At 34.6% G+C, this 18,242-nt stretch overlaps 1 protein-coding gene across 1 annotated transcript in view; it reads left to right on the forward strand.

Annotated features, from left to right (window-relative positions):
• Nucleotides 1–18,242, forward strand: part of gpc5a (glypican 5a) — a 191,749-nt gene that overhangs the window by 30,789 nt on the left and 142,718 nt on the right. Inside the window, exons 3-5 of the mRNA XM_066706694.1 lie at nt 12,826–13,520; nt 15,223–15,359; nt 15,760–15,885. Coding sequence (XP_066562791.1) covers nt 12,826–13,520; nt 15,223–15,359; nt 15,760–15,885 — 958 coding nt within the window. The remainder of the gene's footprint in view (nt 1–12,825; nt 13,521–15,222; nt 15,360–15,759; nt 15,886–18,242) is intronic.

The following is an 18,242-nucleotide window of genomic DNA, read 5'->3' on the forward strand; positions in this document are numbered from 1 at the left end:
ATATCCTATTTTGTACTGTACTCCAAGCAATCCTCATATGGTTTGGCCTTTAAATAATTGCTTTTCACCAATTCTAGTTAGAGGCTCCTGATTAACTAGCAATTCAGTAACTGAATGCATTTATATCATTTATAAGCATTAGCAAAGCAATGTTTGTGGCAGCAATTAAACCTGTAAAGAGAAGATGCAAGTTAATCTGTGTTTGCCACGTAGAAAAAATGTGTGAAATGTATGCCTACATGTGTACGTGTGTTTATGTTTATGTTTGTGTGATTGTGTGTGTAGCTATAACCCAATGTCTGGGAAGAGCTATCTGATCTGTGAAGACATTAACCCCACATGGATTAGTTTATAACATTATACAGATGTGACTGGACTTAAAATCTTTACAACAGAGAATTATGTGGCAAGGCTACCTTTGGTATAAGGAAACTGATATTTTTTCTAGCTATATGCTTTTATTAGATGACAGCAGGATTGCCATAAATGCAACTTAAACAAAGTGCATGGCATTTTTGAGAAACAATTAACTCAACATCGCAGATATGTTTGCAATATGCAACTAGCATTGAATGTATCAGTTGAAACATTTTGTCCAGTTGGTTGTTGTTGTATTTTGTAAGGAAATTCATCACTTCATCTTTATGAGGCAATTCCAGAGAAGAGGTTGCATTGCCTTATCTTTTAATAATAACTAATCATACTTCATACACCTGCCAAAACATATTTAAAGAGGTACTGCACATCTCTCACAAAAGTATAATGTAGTGCAGTTGCTCAATTAAGTTAATAATGTATATACATATTTAATTGGCATATGACATTCTCAAAATTGTAGGGTATTTCCAATTCATTTCATAAAGCAACACTTTCTTCCGTTAAATTGAAACCCTAGATCTCTAAATACAAGTATCAAAAAAAGGTATAATATACAGAGATAATATGTTGTGGTTAAATTGGATGCTCTGTATGACAGTGTAAGTTCCCTAAGGTAAGACATTGACATTTGAGAAATTCTAGACCAAAAAAACCCCTTTAAATCCCATCCTTTTAGATTCCATTCTTGCTTCATACTATCAAAACAATGCCAGCGTTACATTGCCAAAAATAAGTCATCTGTATTTAAAAGGGTAGGCTGCGGCTCATTATAATATAGATTTAATTTCTTTTGGGACTGATCTCTGCAGCTGTGGAAAGATTGCGGTCTCTGAAAACTTCCTTCATTGGTTATGGTTATTTTAGACACACTTGCTGTCAGTTTCTTTCTGAGTCTTTTTCTGTATTTGATCCATTTTGTTGAAATCAATCATGGAAACTGCTTAAGGTTAGTTTCAGTTCGGATAGCCCCCTATAGTAGTAGGTAAAGTAGTAGTAGTATTTTAAAGTAATGGAGTTTACTGGACCTTAACCCACTTGGCTGAGGCCTGGCCATGAAAATGAGGCCATTGGAAACCTCTCACATGGTTGGTGGAGCCAAGGAGCAACATATGCCTAATCCAACCCTTCCTCACGACTACTTTACTCAGCTACTTGTCCAGACCCTGGTTCTCTCTCACCTGGATTACTGCAACTCCCTCCTGGCTGGCCTGCCTGCAACTGCTCAGCAGTTCTCTCCGCCCCGAATTCCACAGGTTACTCTACTTCTCCACTTTCTTCACTGGCTCCCGATCTCGGCTCACATCCAGTTCAAGACACTGACCCTCACCTTCTGTTGTCTTGACCAGACTGCACCGACCTGCCTTCAGACCCTCATCTCTCCATACACTCCCTCTCCATACACCCCTACTGGGGTCCCACTGCCACAGGACACTAACTTTGTCCCCTCTCTGCTCCCCTTCCTCAGAGCTCCTCCAACGCTTGCCCCTAACTGGTGGAATGACCTTCCTAATGAGGTCAGGACAGCAGAGTCCCTGACCACCTTTTACTATATTTGATATTAACTGTAATTCTGCACTTTTGTGATTCTTAAATTGTACTTTGTTTTAATGTTGAATATGAATTTAGTATTGAGTTGTATTACTGCACTTTTTGCAATGCTTGTGTAAACTGTAAGTCGCCCTGAATTAGGGCATCTGCCAATAAATAAATAATTATACCTAATCCACACTTTTATGTTCCACATTTCTGTGTCATGTGATACTGCAATTGTTTACAGAAGATATATGTTGTCTCAGAACCTGCTCAAATAGTCCATGGAGCAATAAACCTTTAAGTGGAAAATATTGGATGAAACTAATAGCACTAAGCTGTACCATTAAGCAACTGCTGCACACACATCACGTTTTTTACTATGACATTTACTATTACTATGAAGTGTTTTGTATATTTAGTAAACTCTGAATCATTTAGTAGTGAAATTAGACAATCTATTGTTCGACCATACTCTTGATTCGTCATAAGAGCATTGCTCCATTGTATGAATTAATTGAATTAAATGATTATTTCTCCTTCTGTATTTTTTTTACTGTAGGTAATCTGGTACCTGTAGGTAATCTGTAGGTAATGCAATTCCTTTAAGTTGTGCTTGTGTTGAGAGAGATGTATTATAGGTATTACTCTGGATCATGGAGTATTGTGAAATATAGAATTTAAGAATAATCGACCTGTAATTGTCCACAAGTATGCAGTTATCAATCAAGCTGACAGTAGGTAAACAAGCCAAGTACTTGGAATATCTAAAGAATTTAAGTCACCTTATTTTAAGCAGATACTGTATCTCAAGCCTGAAGTATATCAGCCAAGTAATGTACATGAAATCCAGGAAATATTTTTGTTCTCAGAATGTCAGATTACGTTTTTACCTTGAATGATTGGTAATGAATGTATACCGTAGTCATCCGAATAGAGGCACAATGCACAAAGACAAGACCCTCTGCGTGAGCGTCTATTAAGTACAAAATCCCCAAAATCATGTTTTGTTTTCAACAACGTCATGATTTTGGGACATTTATGTAAATTTCGATGTTTTACCAATCATGAAAAGAAGACACATGCGCGACTACTTTTGTAGTTATGTTGCACATGGTCTAGTCATCAATGAATCTGAAATGTCATTTGATATTTTGTTGTTATGTGCTATTTTATGTTAAATATATTAGTGTTAGTCAGTGCCTTTTTTCTAGTCCATTTAATAATGTGCTGATATATGTGGTGCATGTATGGATAGTCCTCATACAGTGGGTGACATAGTTGGTGATTAAGTATTCCTGTTTATTCCTGTGTAAAAGGTATTTAACTTACATTGTGTTTACTCATTTCTTGAAAATGTTCACATTACATGAATGACAATAACGTTGGATCATACACCCAAAAAATTGAAAATCACAAAAACAAAATTGGATATCGCAGGGAAACATTTTTTGAAATAGCAGTCTGCTCTTCTATTAGGATGAATATGGTAGATTGAACAGTAAAAGTTAAGGATTTTCATCTTAAGATTAATGTGTTTTTAAGTGTATTTAATGGGGCTACATTATTATTATTATTATTATTATTATTATTATTATTATTATTATTATTATTATTATTATTAAAAGGAATAATACAATAATAATACAAAACAGAAAACTCTTTCTTACTCTAGAATATAAAACCTTAATAAGAGGGTATAAATCACTATTCTGAGAAATTCCTCACTGAGAAGTTAAAATGTTCTATTGCGGTTGTTATTATTATATTATTATTATCAATCGGGAGACATAGGGAGATGCAGTGCAGGTATTAAGCTGGATCTGATGCAAATTTTCATGCAGAAGGCTGATATTTATAGCCATTATATTCAGACACAACTTTTTTGGTGTGCCTCATTTAATTATAGCTGGTCTGTATATTCAGAGGAATTACCAGTAGCATGCTAGAATAAAACTCGCATTTAGGGTATAGATTCCCATAGCTGATACCTGACACTTGGTCTACTTTGAAAAAAGTTGCATTTGCCCTTTAGCCACCCCTTGTGCCCTTCAAAACTAATTAACACAGAAATCTACCATCTGCTTGACTGCTAAAAATGCTAATTATGAAAGGCTGGTGCTCCTCTGGGGAATGTTTGTTTAATGCTGAAGTATTTTGTTTCATAATGACGTTCTTATCTTATTTCCCCTTCTCAAACAGAAAAAATCTGTTAGTTTTACTAGCTGAAATAGAAATAAAAACATAAATACATGGTCCTCATGTTTGCAAACACTGGTAAATGTTTTACATTTTCCTTTTTGTTGTTGCCTTTTAAAGGTATATTGGTTTTAAAAGAGCAACTTGTTTAGACTAACAAAGAAAGCTTTAATCACCATTTTCTGAAGTTAGAAACATTTTAGTATACTTCAAACTGCAGCTGGAATATTTTAGAGTATTATGCAGTTTCAAGTATGTTATATTATTTATTGCACAAATGACCATATACTCCCACACTTGGGATAATGGTTAATGTATATATTTTATTAATTTATACATAATGTGTGTGTATGTATACATTTTACTTTTTTCTTTTTTCCCTTTCAGTGCAATACTGGGATTTATAATGTTTTTTTTGTAGTTGTTTTTGTTTTGTTTTTCGACTGAGTTGTAATTTGGAAGACCATGGATTAATCTGACTGAAGTACTTGTAAAAAGCCAGGGAATAAATTTAAGATAACGTAGTAGAAACATTGAGATATTAATCCACTGTCATTTGCAAAGTTGTTATACCTGATATGTTTATTCAAGACCAGGCTAAGCAGACTTTCAATTTAGTTTAGTTTAAATGAAGACTAATTTACTTGTTGAATGAGACCACAGTAAAATAAAAAATAAAACTTTATTTTTATTATTATCTGAAGTGGATATAAAAAGATAACAATTATCTTAGCACTGTAGATTAAAGCACTTTTGAAAAACATTACTATTAAAAACTCACTACACTCTGAAGGACAATAAACCTTTTTGCGATTTGAAGCAGCTGGCATATTCTCACAGCTCACTAGCATAATGTTTAGAATAAATTAGATTGGCATACTATAGCTTTTCCCAAAACACAGGTTTATTTCCCATATCCTAAGCACTTATGCTATCATAGCTCAGTTGCCCCTATCCTTCACAATTCTTCATAAATCAAGATGTTTTGCCATCCTTTATTCCCTGGTTAAAGGTATATCTATTTTCTGTTGCACTAGTCACCTGTCTATGTTCCCTTTGGCTTTTTTTTTTTCAGCTATTTAGTAAAAATAATTAAACAAATCATAATACAATTTGTGCTCTTCCATAAAGGGTTATTGTTCTTACCAGTTTTGGGATATTTCAGTATTTATTATATTCTATATTTATACATGCATTTTTTATATTGTGATGCATATTTTCAATATTATCTCTACTATTACTGTAAATGTAAACTGATTTGTGTATAATTTTGAAGTGGATAATTATACTTGTTTTTGACATTGACACCCTTTAAAAGAAAAGTGGATAATGCAGAAAGCCACAACCCCTTTCATTAAGAAATTAATTTGTTAAAGACTAATTTTACTTAATGTTTTAATGTGTAATCAGAATACTGATTAACAGCAATGGAATTAAACATTGGATTAGACTTTATTTCCTGCAGTGCTTTTAGTGACCTGAGTTTGTGAAATAAACATAAATTACCGAAAGCTGGCACGAATTACTTTAGCGCATATTGATTAACTTCTCACACAAAATGTTGGCTCACAAAGGAGGATTTGTACTGAACTGCTGCTACTGTTTCTAAAGAAGCACAGTACTGTACTTCCAGCTGACGAAGGAATTAAACATTCTGGCTCAAAATAGAAAACAGAAAGAAGACAACTCACAGTTCTATTGCATCAGTCAGAATGAATTTTAACCATTTTCTAATAATACATCTCTGAATTCTATGTTAATCTTAATAATGCATGTCTAATGCTTAAAATGCTTTTATTTAGCACAAAAGTAAAGTTCTCTTGGGGGATGATATCACCAAGTAAATCTTAGTTATCCTTTCTTGGACACAGTAAGGCAATAGATAATTATAGCTCAAGTAATGTTTAAATAGAAGACCCGTAAAGTATAAAATGACTGCTATTTAAATGTTTTTTCCTATTATATCCCCTTTCATAACCAGTGCAGCATACATCATTATAGCCCACTTAAATTGTTTTTGTGTATTTTACTTGTAATTTGTTTATTGTGTGTGTGTGTGTGTGTGTGGTTGAACTGTATGTGGGGTGAATTACTGGCTTGTGCTGGTTCCCTGATTGGTAGACTGGTCAGAAAGAGGAACTTTGTGAAAGCAGCTTTATTAGTATAAATGGAATTCATTGTGTTATTTTCAATATAGTTGATGAACCACAAAAATAAAGTATATTATATGTATTTCATGCATATTCGTTTTACCAATTCAGATATTGTTAGTTCATTAACAAGGGGAAGGAAAGTACACCCAATGTTTGCTAATTGTAACTATTGTTCCCAGGGTACTGTGTTTTTCTTTGCTTTTAAACATATTTTAGAGGCTGAATTACTCAAATGTACTTCACAGTTAAGTGTGCCATTATGTTGTTTAAAGTGTAAGTAAAGGATTTCTGATGCCTTGATACACCCGTTTAACTGACACACAGAATGAACAGAAAAAATATATATTTATAATTGTAAAAGATTCATATATATATATATATATATATATATATATATATATATATGACTCACTTAATTTTCAAGAAGTCTACTTTCCTTCACTATGTTTTCAGTATGGAAAAGGTTTCCCTCTAGTGTGCCCTATTCACCAGAGCAACTAGACAAAAAGTGATGCTATTTCATAAGGTTAACTGTGGAAGTGTTAATATTTACCAAGTGTTTATTGACAGAAATGGTCAACATAGGCTATTTTGTTATAGGAAGAAGGCTCTGAACCTTTGTATATTAGTTCTTTTAGAATTATTGATATTTTCCCCCTTGATTTAATCCCAGCTGTGCTTTTAAATTCTCTTCTTGCAATCTTCCAAGGCTCACTTGGAAATGCAGGATATAACTGGTAAAGGAAATAAATCAGTTCTTCACTAGCACCTTTCATGTAGTAGCTTCAAAGTTAATGGAATTGTCTTGAGGCGGAATATAAGAAACAACAATAGCGCAGGGCTTTTTCAATGTCCTGCCAGGCATTTGCCTTTCAAACACAGCTTCCGAGCTGAGGTGGCAGGATTTCATTTAATTCCCCTTAATATCCATAAGAAAAAAAATATTTAAAACAGTTCACAGGGGTGAAGGGGATCCCTTAGATTGCTATCTTATTCTTTAAAAAAAAGACAAAAATATATTCTAAAACATTTCTACCAAGAGAAACACATTATTATTTTTTTCTTTTCTTTTCTCCTAAAGAGAACTTCCAAATATGTATCAGAGCTGAATTGTTGAATAAAAGTCTTGCCATGCTTCCACAAAATGCAGTGATTTTAACATACTAACTTAATCTATTTGAAATCCCTTTCTCTATATTCCATATAATCTTACACTCCACGTTTTCACACACATCCTTTTTCTGTAACGGATTCAATTTCAGCTTCAGTCTTTCATATTGTGCTTGAGAAATGGTAGGCAAACGACTGCTCCAAAAAATTAATATTCGAAAGCCATGTATTCCCTTTCTGTCATATATTTAGCAATAGCTTAATTACATGGTTCTTATCTGAAAATACCTGAAATAAAACCCTATTTAGAACAGCCAATTTAAATTCAGCCAATGCTGTTACTGCACTGCTTTCACCTGAGGAAAACAGATTAAACAGACCTGAAATCCTTCCAAACAGTGTACATCTGGACTGGCCACTTATTTTCACACTGGGGACTTAAACGGAAACAATGGCACTTGAGAAACAGCACAGCCAGGACTTCCACCAACATGTCCTCTAACATCCAGCATGGAAAATAACATGCTGTTATGTTGGTTCGGCATTACCTTATTTGATCCATCCCAATATCAGTCTCAGGCAGTTGGAAAAAGACAGCACAGCTCACAACCTTTCCAACCCTTCACATTACAAAGCTGGATAAAGCAAAACTGATCCAGCAAAGCTCAGTCTGGGCAGAGACTGTTACAAGATGAACCTTTTGAAGTTTCATTGGTACAAATGCTGGATCACAGATGCCCAGCAAACCACAGGGAAACCCTGTTTGATTTCAAGTCCAGCCTAAAGGTTGTGTGCCAACCTTTGGGGGATTTCAGTCACAGTCTGATACTAATTGCACCTGAAGAATCCGTGATTCATCTCTCTGCTTTTCAACCTCTTAACAGTTATAAACACAGCACTGTCTGACAGACTATCAGCTCACAAGCACCTTTTCAGTTACACATACACACTGTTCTAGTACTGTTAACACACACTTATTTGCTATATTTCTCTACTGTTCTCTTTATGTGTATTTATTATTATTAATAATTATTATTGTCATCATCACTCTACAGCATGTAATAATAATAAAAAAAAAAGATCAGACTACTTATAATACAACTGTAATTTGTAGTATTTTTTGCTTCATGTACAGTACATAAAAAAACAACAACATTTGACTCGGAAGCATTTTAGCTTTCAATAACAATATACAGATTCCAGCACATCATTTCTCAGTTGTTGCATGCTAGAGAATTGCTGTCCAAGCTTTTGACAGATGCATAACCTCAGGAATGCTTCAGATGGGCATTACTTTTTTTTTTTTTTTGCCTTTTTAGATGTATTCCACTGCTGGTGGTCACATGTTTTTGATAAAAGTAGTATCCTATTTATTTCTTCCTTTGTGTCTGCAGACAAGGAAATTCCACTGCTTAATTTGTTGCTTTTTCATCCCATGTAGTGCAATTTATTTTGTATTATCTTTACCACTTGGGTACTGTATAGTGTCCTTTTTAATCGCCTTCAAACCTAATCGCTAATAGCAACTCCTCAAAAGCTGGCAGCAGACCCGGATCAGTGTCTGTCCCGCATTTGGATTAGACTTAATATCCTCCTACTATGAAAATGTTTCCTTCTTCTGTAGAGTCTGTCAGGATAGCCTTTCAGGAGTAATAAATACAGTAAGCAGGAAATGAGTGAAAGACGACAGGAAGCATAGATGAAAAGACGCAGTACATGGATTTTATGCAGCATTTATACAAAATATAATATTCAGAGTTCCTTATAGTATTATGTATGTATGTGTATAGGCAGTGCCTTGCAAAAAGTATTCAGACCCTTCCTCTGGTGTCCAGTGTTGTGAAATTACAAAATGATGCATACACATTTTTTGTAACTTCATATTATTTCAACATTAAAATGCTCAATCTGAAGACAAATGACAATAAAGCCAGACTGAAACAGGTTTTTCTCTAGTATTTGCCTATACTTACTATTTTTCTTTCAATCCTTACAAGCTTTCCAATCTCTGCTGAGGAGAAGCATCCCTATAGCATGATGATGTTGCCACCACCATGCTTGAATGTAGGGATGGTGTTGAGTGGGAGATGTGCTGTGTTGGGTCTGCGTCAAACGTAACGCTTGGCATTTAGACCAAGAAGTTCCAATTTGGTTGTGTTATTTTTGCAGGATCATTCAGGTGCTTTGTTGCAAACTCCATGTAGGGTGTGTATATAATACATATTAATTCCTACTTCAGAGTGTCATGACTGCAAGCTTTAAAGCATCAAAATGTGATAACTGTGAGAGTCTGAATACTTTACAGTGTAAACATATGCACACATCTACATCTTCCTACATATACATACAAACATACATACTTGCAGACACATAACACGGAACATATACAGTATTATTATTATTTATTTCTTAGCAGATGCCCTTGTCCAGGGCAATACAAAGTGCAATAATACAGTGCAATTCAAGGCATAATAATACATTTTACAAATTCACAATTTACACAAGTGTATATGAGATGTACAGTAAACAATATATAAGGTCTTACATCCTAGAATGAAAAAGCTGAAAAGTTCAGACAAGATGTTAAGTCAAAGTTAAGAGCTAAGGGAAAGGGAGCGTAGTGGATATCAAAATAAACAATACAAGTGCAAGTAATGCAAAGGCAGGAGTATGACAAAACGTTGTATAAGTGCAACCTTACAGGAGAATGAATGACTAAATTACAAGTAGAGTCTCAAACGATTCGTCTTGAGTTATCGTCATAAGGAGGTCAGGGACTCTGCTGTTTAGACTTGAGTGGGCAGGTCGTTCCACCGCTTAGGGGCCAGGGATGAGAAGGAGCGGCTCTGGAGGAAGGAGAGTGGAGAGGAGGCAGAGTTAGTCTTCTGGCACTGGAGGAGCGCAGTGGTCTGGAGGGGATGTATGGAGAGACGAGTGACTGAAGGTAACTTGGTGCAGTGTGGTCGAGACAGCGGTAGGTGAGGGTCAATGTCTTGAACTGAATGCGTGCCGCTATCGGGAGCCAGTGGAGGGAGCGGAGCAGTATGATTAACTTTAGTGTAATCTGGTAAATCTTTTAACAACACAATAAATCCCCGTGGGAGTTTTAGTAGCCCTCTGCCACTGTATATACGTAATCCTTTTATATAATCAATATCAGTACTACATTAAGGCTGGAATCTCTATTCCTTTACCATAAAGATGCACATATATTCAAATGACACAATTAGATAATGCATGTAAACTTTATAGATCTAATCTTTAATACTAGTTACAATAGTAAGTTCCAAAAGTTTTTAAAGACAATATATTATTCCCAAAATAAACACATAGAAAAGGGAAATTAAATAAAATAAATACTATAAATGCACTGATTGAGACACACTAAGACTTTGAAACATTTTGAGGTGTCACTATCATAGATTTGTAGTTGCTGAACTGAAAACTACATTAAAAAGGCACATGTCAGCTATATGTGCTTAATCGTTGTATATCAGGGCAGTTTCACACTTCATTCTAAAACAATTTTTAAAAGCAAAATAATGAGATACATAAATAATGTTAATGCATCCTCCATCCCTGCTGGAATTTGAACAATAAATAATTGAAAGTGTGATATGAAAGTACAGGGGAGAAGTTGACAGGGAGTAAACTGACACAAAATCATGTGCTCTGAAGTCTACTAGTTAAATGATGCACTATTTTTTTTTTCCTTCATCTTAATTGGGAGATATGTAGCTCATTACTAGAGATTCTTTGTCCAAGGTCAAGAAAAGTCTGAGAGGATTAACTGCAGTTCAAGACTCTGTCTGGATTACATTCACTGGCAACAGTCACCCAGACCAGATAAGCACACTGCACTGCCAACCAAAATATAGCAGAGCTGCGGCTGAATTAAAAGTAAGCTTTGCGTTATAGTTAAGAACTGGGTCCTTTGATCTGTTTCTGAGCTACTTTCCGCATTTTTGCCATATTCGTTTTCCTCCTCTTTAGTATTCTAACATCTGACAGCAAATCAGTGAGGGAATATTTTCATCTAAAAAAGCACAAATCCAAATAATAATATGCTAAAAATGAATATGCCAGTTTATACACATACACTACAGGTCAAAAATTTGTAAGGAGCAACTGTTGTAAGGAGGATGCGTTTTCACACTTTTTCACAGTTTTGCAATCCTTATAAAAACACCGGAGAGTGTAATGGCAGTCTATCTACTACCGTACTACTTTTTGTCAGAATACTGTTAAGCGGTGAGGTCATGAATGATGTTCTTTGGGTATTTGCCAATGCAAACTTTTGGTTGCCTTTAACATATATAAATGCATCTGGCAGTTCATTTATTAAATAACTGAAACTCTATTTCTATTTGCATTATTCTGTGCAGTATTAGGATGTTTCTATCCACATTCAACAATCAAACAAAAAAAACTAAGGGAGTTGTGTGTTTCCCAGACTGACAGTGATCAAATCTAATTATATTTTTGTTGTTGTTGTTTGCACACTATGGAAATTGGCATGTTGAAGCTTATTTAAGGTTATATTGATTAGTCTTAAGGGATTTAATCTGGCATCATGCATTTTTTTTTTTGGCAAGTGAAAGCCAACCTATGTGGATGCCACCATCTTGAAAAGAAAACATGGCAAGGAGAATAAACATGTTTGTTTCTTTGTTTCTGAGTTTTATAAAAAGAACATATCACAAAGCAAAAACAAGTTGCTTCCCCAATTTGTTTAGGTTTCGATATTTATACCTGAAATATTATAGTTTGATGGTATTTCAGAATATTTGTTCTTCCTTCACAGTACTTTTTGTTGCTAAGGATTCAATTTCTTTTTATTTTTTTAGAAGAGAAACACATTTTGTTGGTTATATCATTATATAACCAATATACAATATAACTGTTAGTAAATCAAACATCTGAAGGTCAAGATATTAGTTTTATTATAACACACAACAGAAAGTGAAAAAAAAAAACATCACAACTAAATCATATTCACCACTCCCTGGGCATTTGCAGGTTTATTTACTTTGGTTTTGTGTGACTGTGACTTATTTTATATGGTTCTCAGTCTCTGCAGGGCTTCATCTTCACGGTAAGAGAGAACTGCTAAATACTCACTTGGAGAGATGGGTTGATAATTATTTTCCACTGAGCCTAATGCTTCGTACTGTCCCAGAATATGCTAAAGGACAAGATTTTAGTCCCGTCCCAACAGGAGATGTAAGAGGCAAAACTCTTTTAATGTGTTAGTCTATTAATGTAGAAGACAAAAAAGTTAAAGTATGTAAGTGTATATCTATTATTTTCTTTTATTTATTATGATTCTTATGTCTGTTTAAGACATAGTATGCTCTAAACCTAGTGAAAATGTTAAAATTGTGCTTTTAGGTCAATAGTTATATTAACTAAGGTAGCTTTTTAAACCCTCTAATAGTAATCTTCTTTCTTGCAGAAACATTTGAGACCCTCATCCGCCAGGCTGAGAACTACACAAATACATTATTTCGCACAACATACAGAGACATGGCTGTGGAGGCTGCTGGGTCTGTAAAAGAGCTCTTCACAGACATCGGACTTTTCGTGTTGGGATCTGAGGTCAGCGTCGAGGAGTTTATTAGCAGGTTTTTCGATAGCTTATTCCCTTTGGTTTACAATCGCCTCATAAACCCCGACTTGACAGATATAGCCCTTGACTATGCCGAGTGCATACGGATGGCGAGAAGGGACCTCAACGCATTTGGAAACATCCCCAAGTTGGCGGTCGGACAGTTAGTAAGATCTATGCTGCCGGGACGTGTTTTCTTACAGGCTTTGAATTTGGGGATTGAAGTTATTAACACAACAGACCATTTACAGTATACAAAGGAATGCAAAAGAGCCCTGCTGAAGATGCAGTACTGTCCACACTGCCAAGGACTGACCCAGAGCAAGCCGTGCATGGGTTACTGTCTCAATGTGATAAGAGGTTGCCTGGCCAATATGGCAGAGATTGACAGTCACTGGAGGGAGTACATCAGATCTTTGGAGGAAGTATCCAATAGCATGCATGGAACATACGACATTGAGCAAGTCTTGCTGAACTTGCATTCTCTTGTAAACGACGCTGTGATGCATGCTCAGATGAATGGACCCAAGCTGTCTCTTCAGGTAAGAACCTTGTTGTTTTATTGTTTCAACCTTTTGTAATGTGTTATGTATTCACTTAGCACGAGGGTTAAAGTTGTATGAATATGACACCTTGCCTATTATAAAACAGAACCTTTAGGCACATTAGTGCATGGTCAGATTACAAGATAACCATACGATCAGATGGTAAGTATGTAGTGGGTGGATTTAGTAGACATTTTTAGGAAGCTGTGTTTCATTTGGACAGTCCAGCTCTGAACTAGTTGCTTATTCTCAACTCCTATTTTATCCTAACTGTCACTATCAGACCATAAAAATCCAGCTGTATAAATGGGTAATTGTACGAACAAATAATGTGATATATTGTAACAATTGTAAGTCACCTGCAAACAAATATAATAATAATAATATTTTCAATGAATCTAGTGTCCCTGACAAAGTGTTGTGGAAGAAGTCTCTCTTGAAGTGTCGACATAATAAGAAGAGATTGCATGTCCCAAAATGGTTCAAAATTGGGAGATAACCGGTATAGACAGGAGTAAAGAAAGCTGTTTTCCCTAAGCGTTACATCCATCTCTGCAGTTATTGTTAATGCAGCACTGAGAGTCTTCCCATCGATATTGCCCATACTGCACTTTAGGCATGGGCAATTAGCTACATTTTTTTTGTTAGAAGAAGTCAGTCATATTTGAACTGTAGTGTAAAAATGTTGTCCTTTTACAGAATACTCCCATCTGCTGGATCTTATTAGTAAATGCAATGTTCCTGACATTTGTCTGGATAACAATTTAATTGATTCCAGTAAAGGTGGTGCCTTAAAGAATAAAAAAGAAAAGAGAAAACATAAAATTGCATTAGGGTAATATATATCTCTCAGTTTAAACGAACAAGGTAATTTACGTACAAAGGCGCAAAACCAATTATTTTCTCCACGGTTAAAGCATTGATTTCTAATTTTTCACTACCAAACTCTGACTATGCAACAGGATGTACATAAAAACCACCATTGAGTAATACAGTCATTTGTTACCATGACAAAGCATGTATGCACGCTCTGCCACCAATTACAAATGGATTACTTAAGGTAAAATACGATTGTGCAGTTCAGCATTTGCAATCCTGTTAACTTTTTTAATGAAAAGTGAAAATTGATAATCAGATGGAATAGTAAATTAACATCCCTAAAAGGGGGGGAAGCCATTATAATGAGATTTGTTGTCACACTAACTCAAAGTTAGCTTATTAACATATCTGAATCAATGATTATGCAAGGGCAGATTCTGAATTAATCTTGCAAATATGCTTTAACTAAAGTTTAACATCAGTACATCAACACATTTTTTCACCTATACAATCTCCAGTCTTTTCAAGGAACATGTAATTCACACTGATACTAATATGAATTAGGAAATATGGAGGTGCAGGTGTTTGGTACTTAGGTGTGTGTATGTATAGATATAGCATAAGTGCAAGTTGTTCTTGTATGACTCTGCTTATTCATTTCTTATAAATTGAATGCAAGCAGTTTAATCTGTATGTTTAAAAAGTAAAAACAAAAAATCTACTTGTTATCTACACATCATAAACCAAACAATATTTTAAGAGATGTATGTTTTTGGATAAATAATGCATTCTTGTCTGTAGTGTTTTTGTATTGAGTTAAATCTGTTTGTTTGTGTATTCATTAATGTACATATTCTTTCATTTATGCTTCTCATTGTAGATACATAAGATGTGTGGCCATCCCAACAGACAATCAGCACAGTCTTCTTCGGGTTTTCCACTGGAGAATAGCAGAGATTTCCTAACTCTGAAGGCACCTCAAAGAGACACAGAAGAAACACTTGCCACTAAAAGAAGGTATGCTTTTTTTTGTTGATGTTGTTTTAAATCTGAACAATAACACAATACACAATATGGTTGAATGTCTGTTTTATTTGTATATGATCCAGCAGGCTACTGAGTCAATGTTTGATATCAAGACCACATCTGATGCAAAATTGGACCTTCTAATAATATATTTTATTTTATATTTTTCAGGCTTATTATCTACATTCTATACTGTGAAATAGCATTCAGTATTCTGACAAAGCTCTTAATGAATAAATAGGATGTAGGTTGGAGATCAACATCAATTACCTCCAACTATAATTTCTATTTGAGTTACCGCTCTGTATGTCATAATGTTGGTTTCCTTTTAAAAAGAGATCAGGATCATGGAAAATATGAGTTAATGTGTTTTATTATTATTCCAATGTAGAGAATTCATCAATAGTCTGCGGCTGTACCGGACATTTTATGGCGCGCTGGCGGACCAGCTGTGTGTGAGCGAGCTGGCCTCAGCAGATGGACTCTCCTGTTGGAACGGAGCTGACGTAGTAAAGAGGTAGGCATATGCCGAACTTTTAATAAAAATCAAATCCAAGAGTGCCAGCTTTGGAAAATTCAATGATTATCATTAGACATCAAACGTATGTGGCCTCTCCTCCCATCAAGGACTTATTTGTTTGTTTACTATAAATATACTTTATTATTTGCAATTTTCACAATAAATTCTTGGAGTTCTGCTTCATATCTTGGAATTTATACCTGAGGGATGAATACTTTTTTTTTTTTTTTTTTTTTTTTTTGACTGGACTATATACCAAAAGAAATACATCTGTGTAAATAAATTATTGTAATTCAATAAGTAGTTATTTTTATTGTCACTAATTGTCATCAGGACACACCGTGGATTAATAAACATTATTTTCTTTGTAAGATATAGACAGGATGTCTATTGATGATAATTTAAATACACATTAAGCTCCTAATTCACTGTAAAAACATTACATTGGGTTTAATAAGACTGAAGGCCTGCTTCCATTACTAAATAACTGTTTATCCCATCTCACCTGTCTCTTCTAAGACCTCACGTACATTTTGTCATGCAGTCCTCCAGTGTAGCTGGTCTGCGGTCGTTACTTTAAACAGTAATAAATAAGGCTACCTGTCACAGAATTGCATTTTCAGTTATCTGCTGCTTTGTAACATCTGACTGCTGAGATGCACTGATCGCATAGTCTGTGTGTTTCTGGATTGAAATCGAACTGAGAGCAGGTTTATCAACTGAGCCACCCAGTGGACATGTTTAAAAATAACATCCGGCACTCTTCTGTGATCTTGCTTGGTTAGGGTTGAGGGTCAAAGATGTATCAGAATCACAAATAGCATAGCAGTGTATTGTGCAGCCCAAGGCTCTGAAAGAGTTTGACAATATTCTTGTACATATTTAAAATCCTTTCCAGTGATTTTATATTTATTTATTTATGTATGTATGTATGTATGTATGTATGTATGTATGTATGTATGTATTTATGTATTTATCAGACACTTGGAAAGAAAATTTAAAAGGGTCTGATAATGTGACTGGTTGATTTATGTGGTGTAATATTGTATTATCTCAAATTACCTCAGTCATACATGTGAGCAGATGGAGTAACTGTTTCCTGCACCTGAACTATTATAATTGACTCTGCTAATTGCATTTTTGACTTTCTATACTATATGTATATGTCTATGTAATTAGCCATTGCATTATTTCTAATTGAAATAAACAAATACATTTGGAAGAGTATTTGATTTGAGCAATTTGTCTGTATTTCATTTACTGTACTTAAACACAAAAATAGTCCATTATTTGACTGAGATGTATTTGAGTCGTGAGAGAAGTATCTACCATTATAAACCTTATAATCTCTAATTATAAGGACCTCGTTATAAGCCACATGAAATGCAGTAAACATTCTACATAACTGAGATATTAACATTTTGTCAAATATTCTAATAGAAAGCCTAAGACAACATTCGATTAAGACAGGCAATTAATGTAATGGGATGCTCATAAAATCGGTAATTCAGCACAATACCTGCTCATTGTCATTTTGCTAACTGCCTGATTTTACAACACACAGTTCCAAAAACTCAAAAGGAGGCTATTGTCAAGTATAGTCTGATGAGGAATATTTAATGCTAAACAATTCACTCAATAATACCGTTTCAAATGACGAGTGAGGATACTTTCAAGTATATACATTCATATATTATAGAACTCAGTGAGTTAGTCATTTCTATTGAACTTTATTCGTTTGATTTAGGAGCAGTCTTATGTAGTGTTGTGCATGTTTTGTCTCCTAATGCAAGTAACTACTAGTCTAAAGCTTAAAAGCTTTGCTATAAACTCCTTATCTTTATCTAAATCCCACGTCCTGTCTAAAACAGAAAGATATACGACCGGATGTGAAACACAGGAGAATTTCGATCTTTTCTGCACTCATGAGGAAAGGGTGTGACTAAAATTATGTGGCACAATCACCGTTCTTGCCTTGGTTTTACTGCAACGTAATTGACAACAGATCTTTGAGGCTAGATGTATTTTATCTTTCAAGTCTCTACTGTTTGCTACAGGGGATAACATACATATGATTCATTACCAGAAGGTGCATAGTTCCTGGATTATAGGTACTATAAAAATACGTTGACAATAATAACAATGGCTGATTTACTGTGGCCATACAATGAGCAGATTACCAGTAAACAGCTTTCTATTTGTCTTTAAGATATCCGTGGGACTAATATTATTATAATGTTTGTTTGCTTTTTGTAGACATTTATATTTTCATGGATATAAAAAGGGGTTTCATAACAGATTTAGCTTCAGTAAATATTTAAACTGTAAAAGGTACATAAAGAATAGAATAGAAA

The sequence above is a fragment of the Amia ocellicauda genome, chromosome 6 (assembly GCF_036373705.1).
Source record: "Amia ocellicauda isolate fAmiCal2 chromosome 6, fAmiCal2.hap1, whole genome shotgun sequence".
Lineage (NCBI taxonomy): Eukaryota > Metazoa > Chordata > Actinopteri > Amiiformes > Amiidae > Amia > Amia ocellicauda.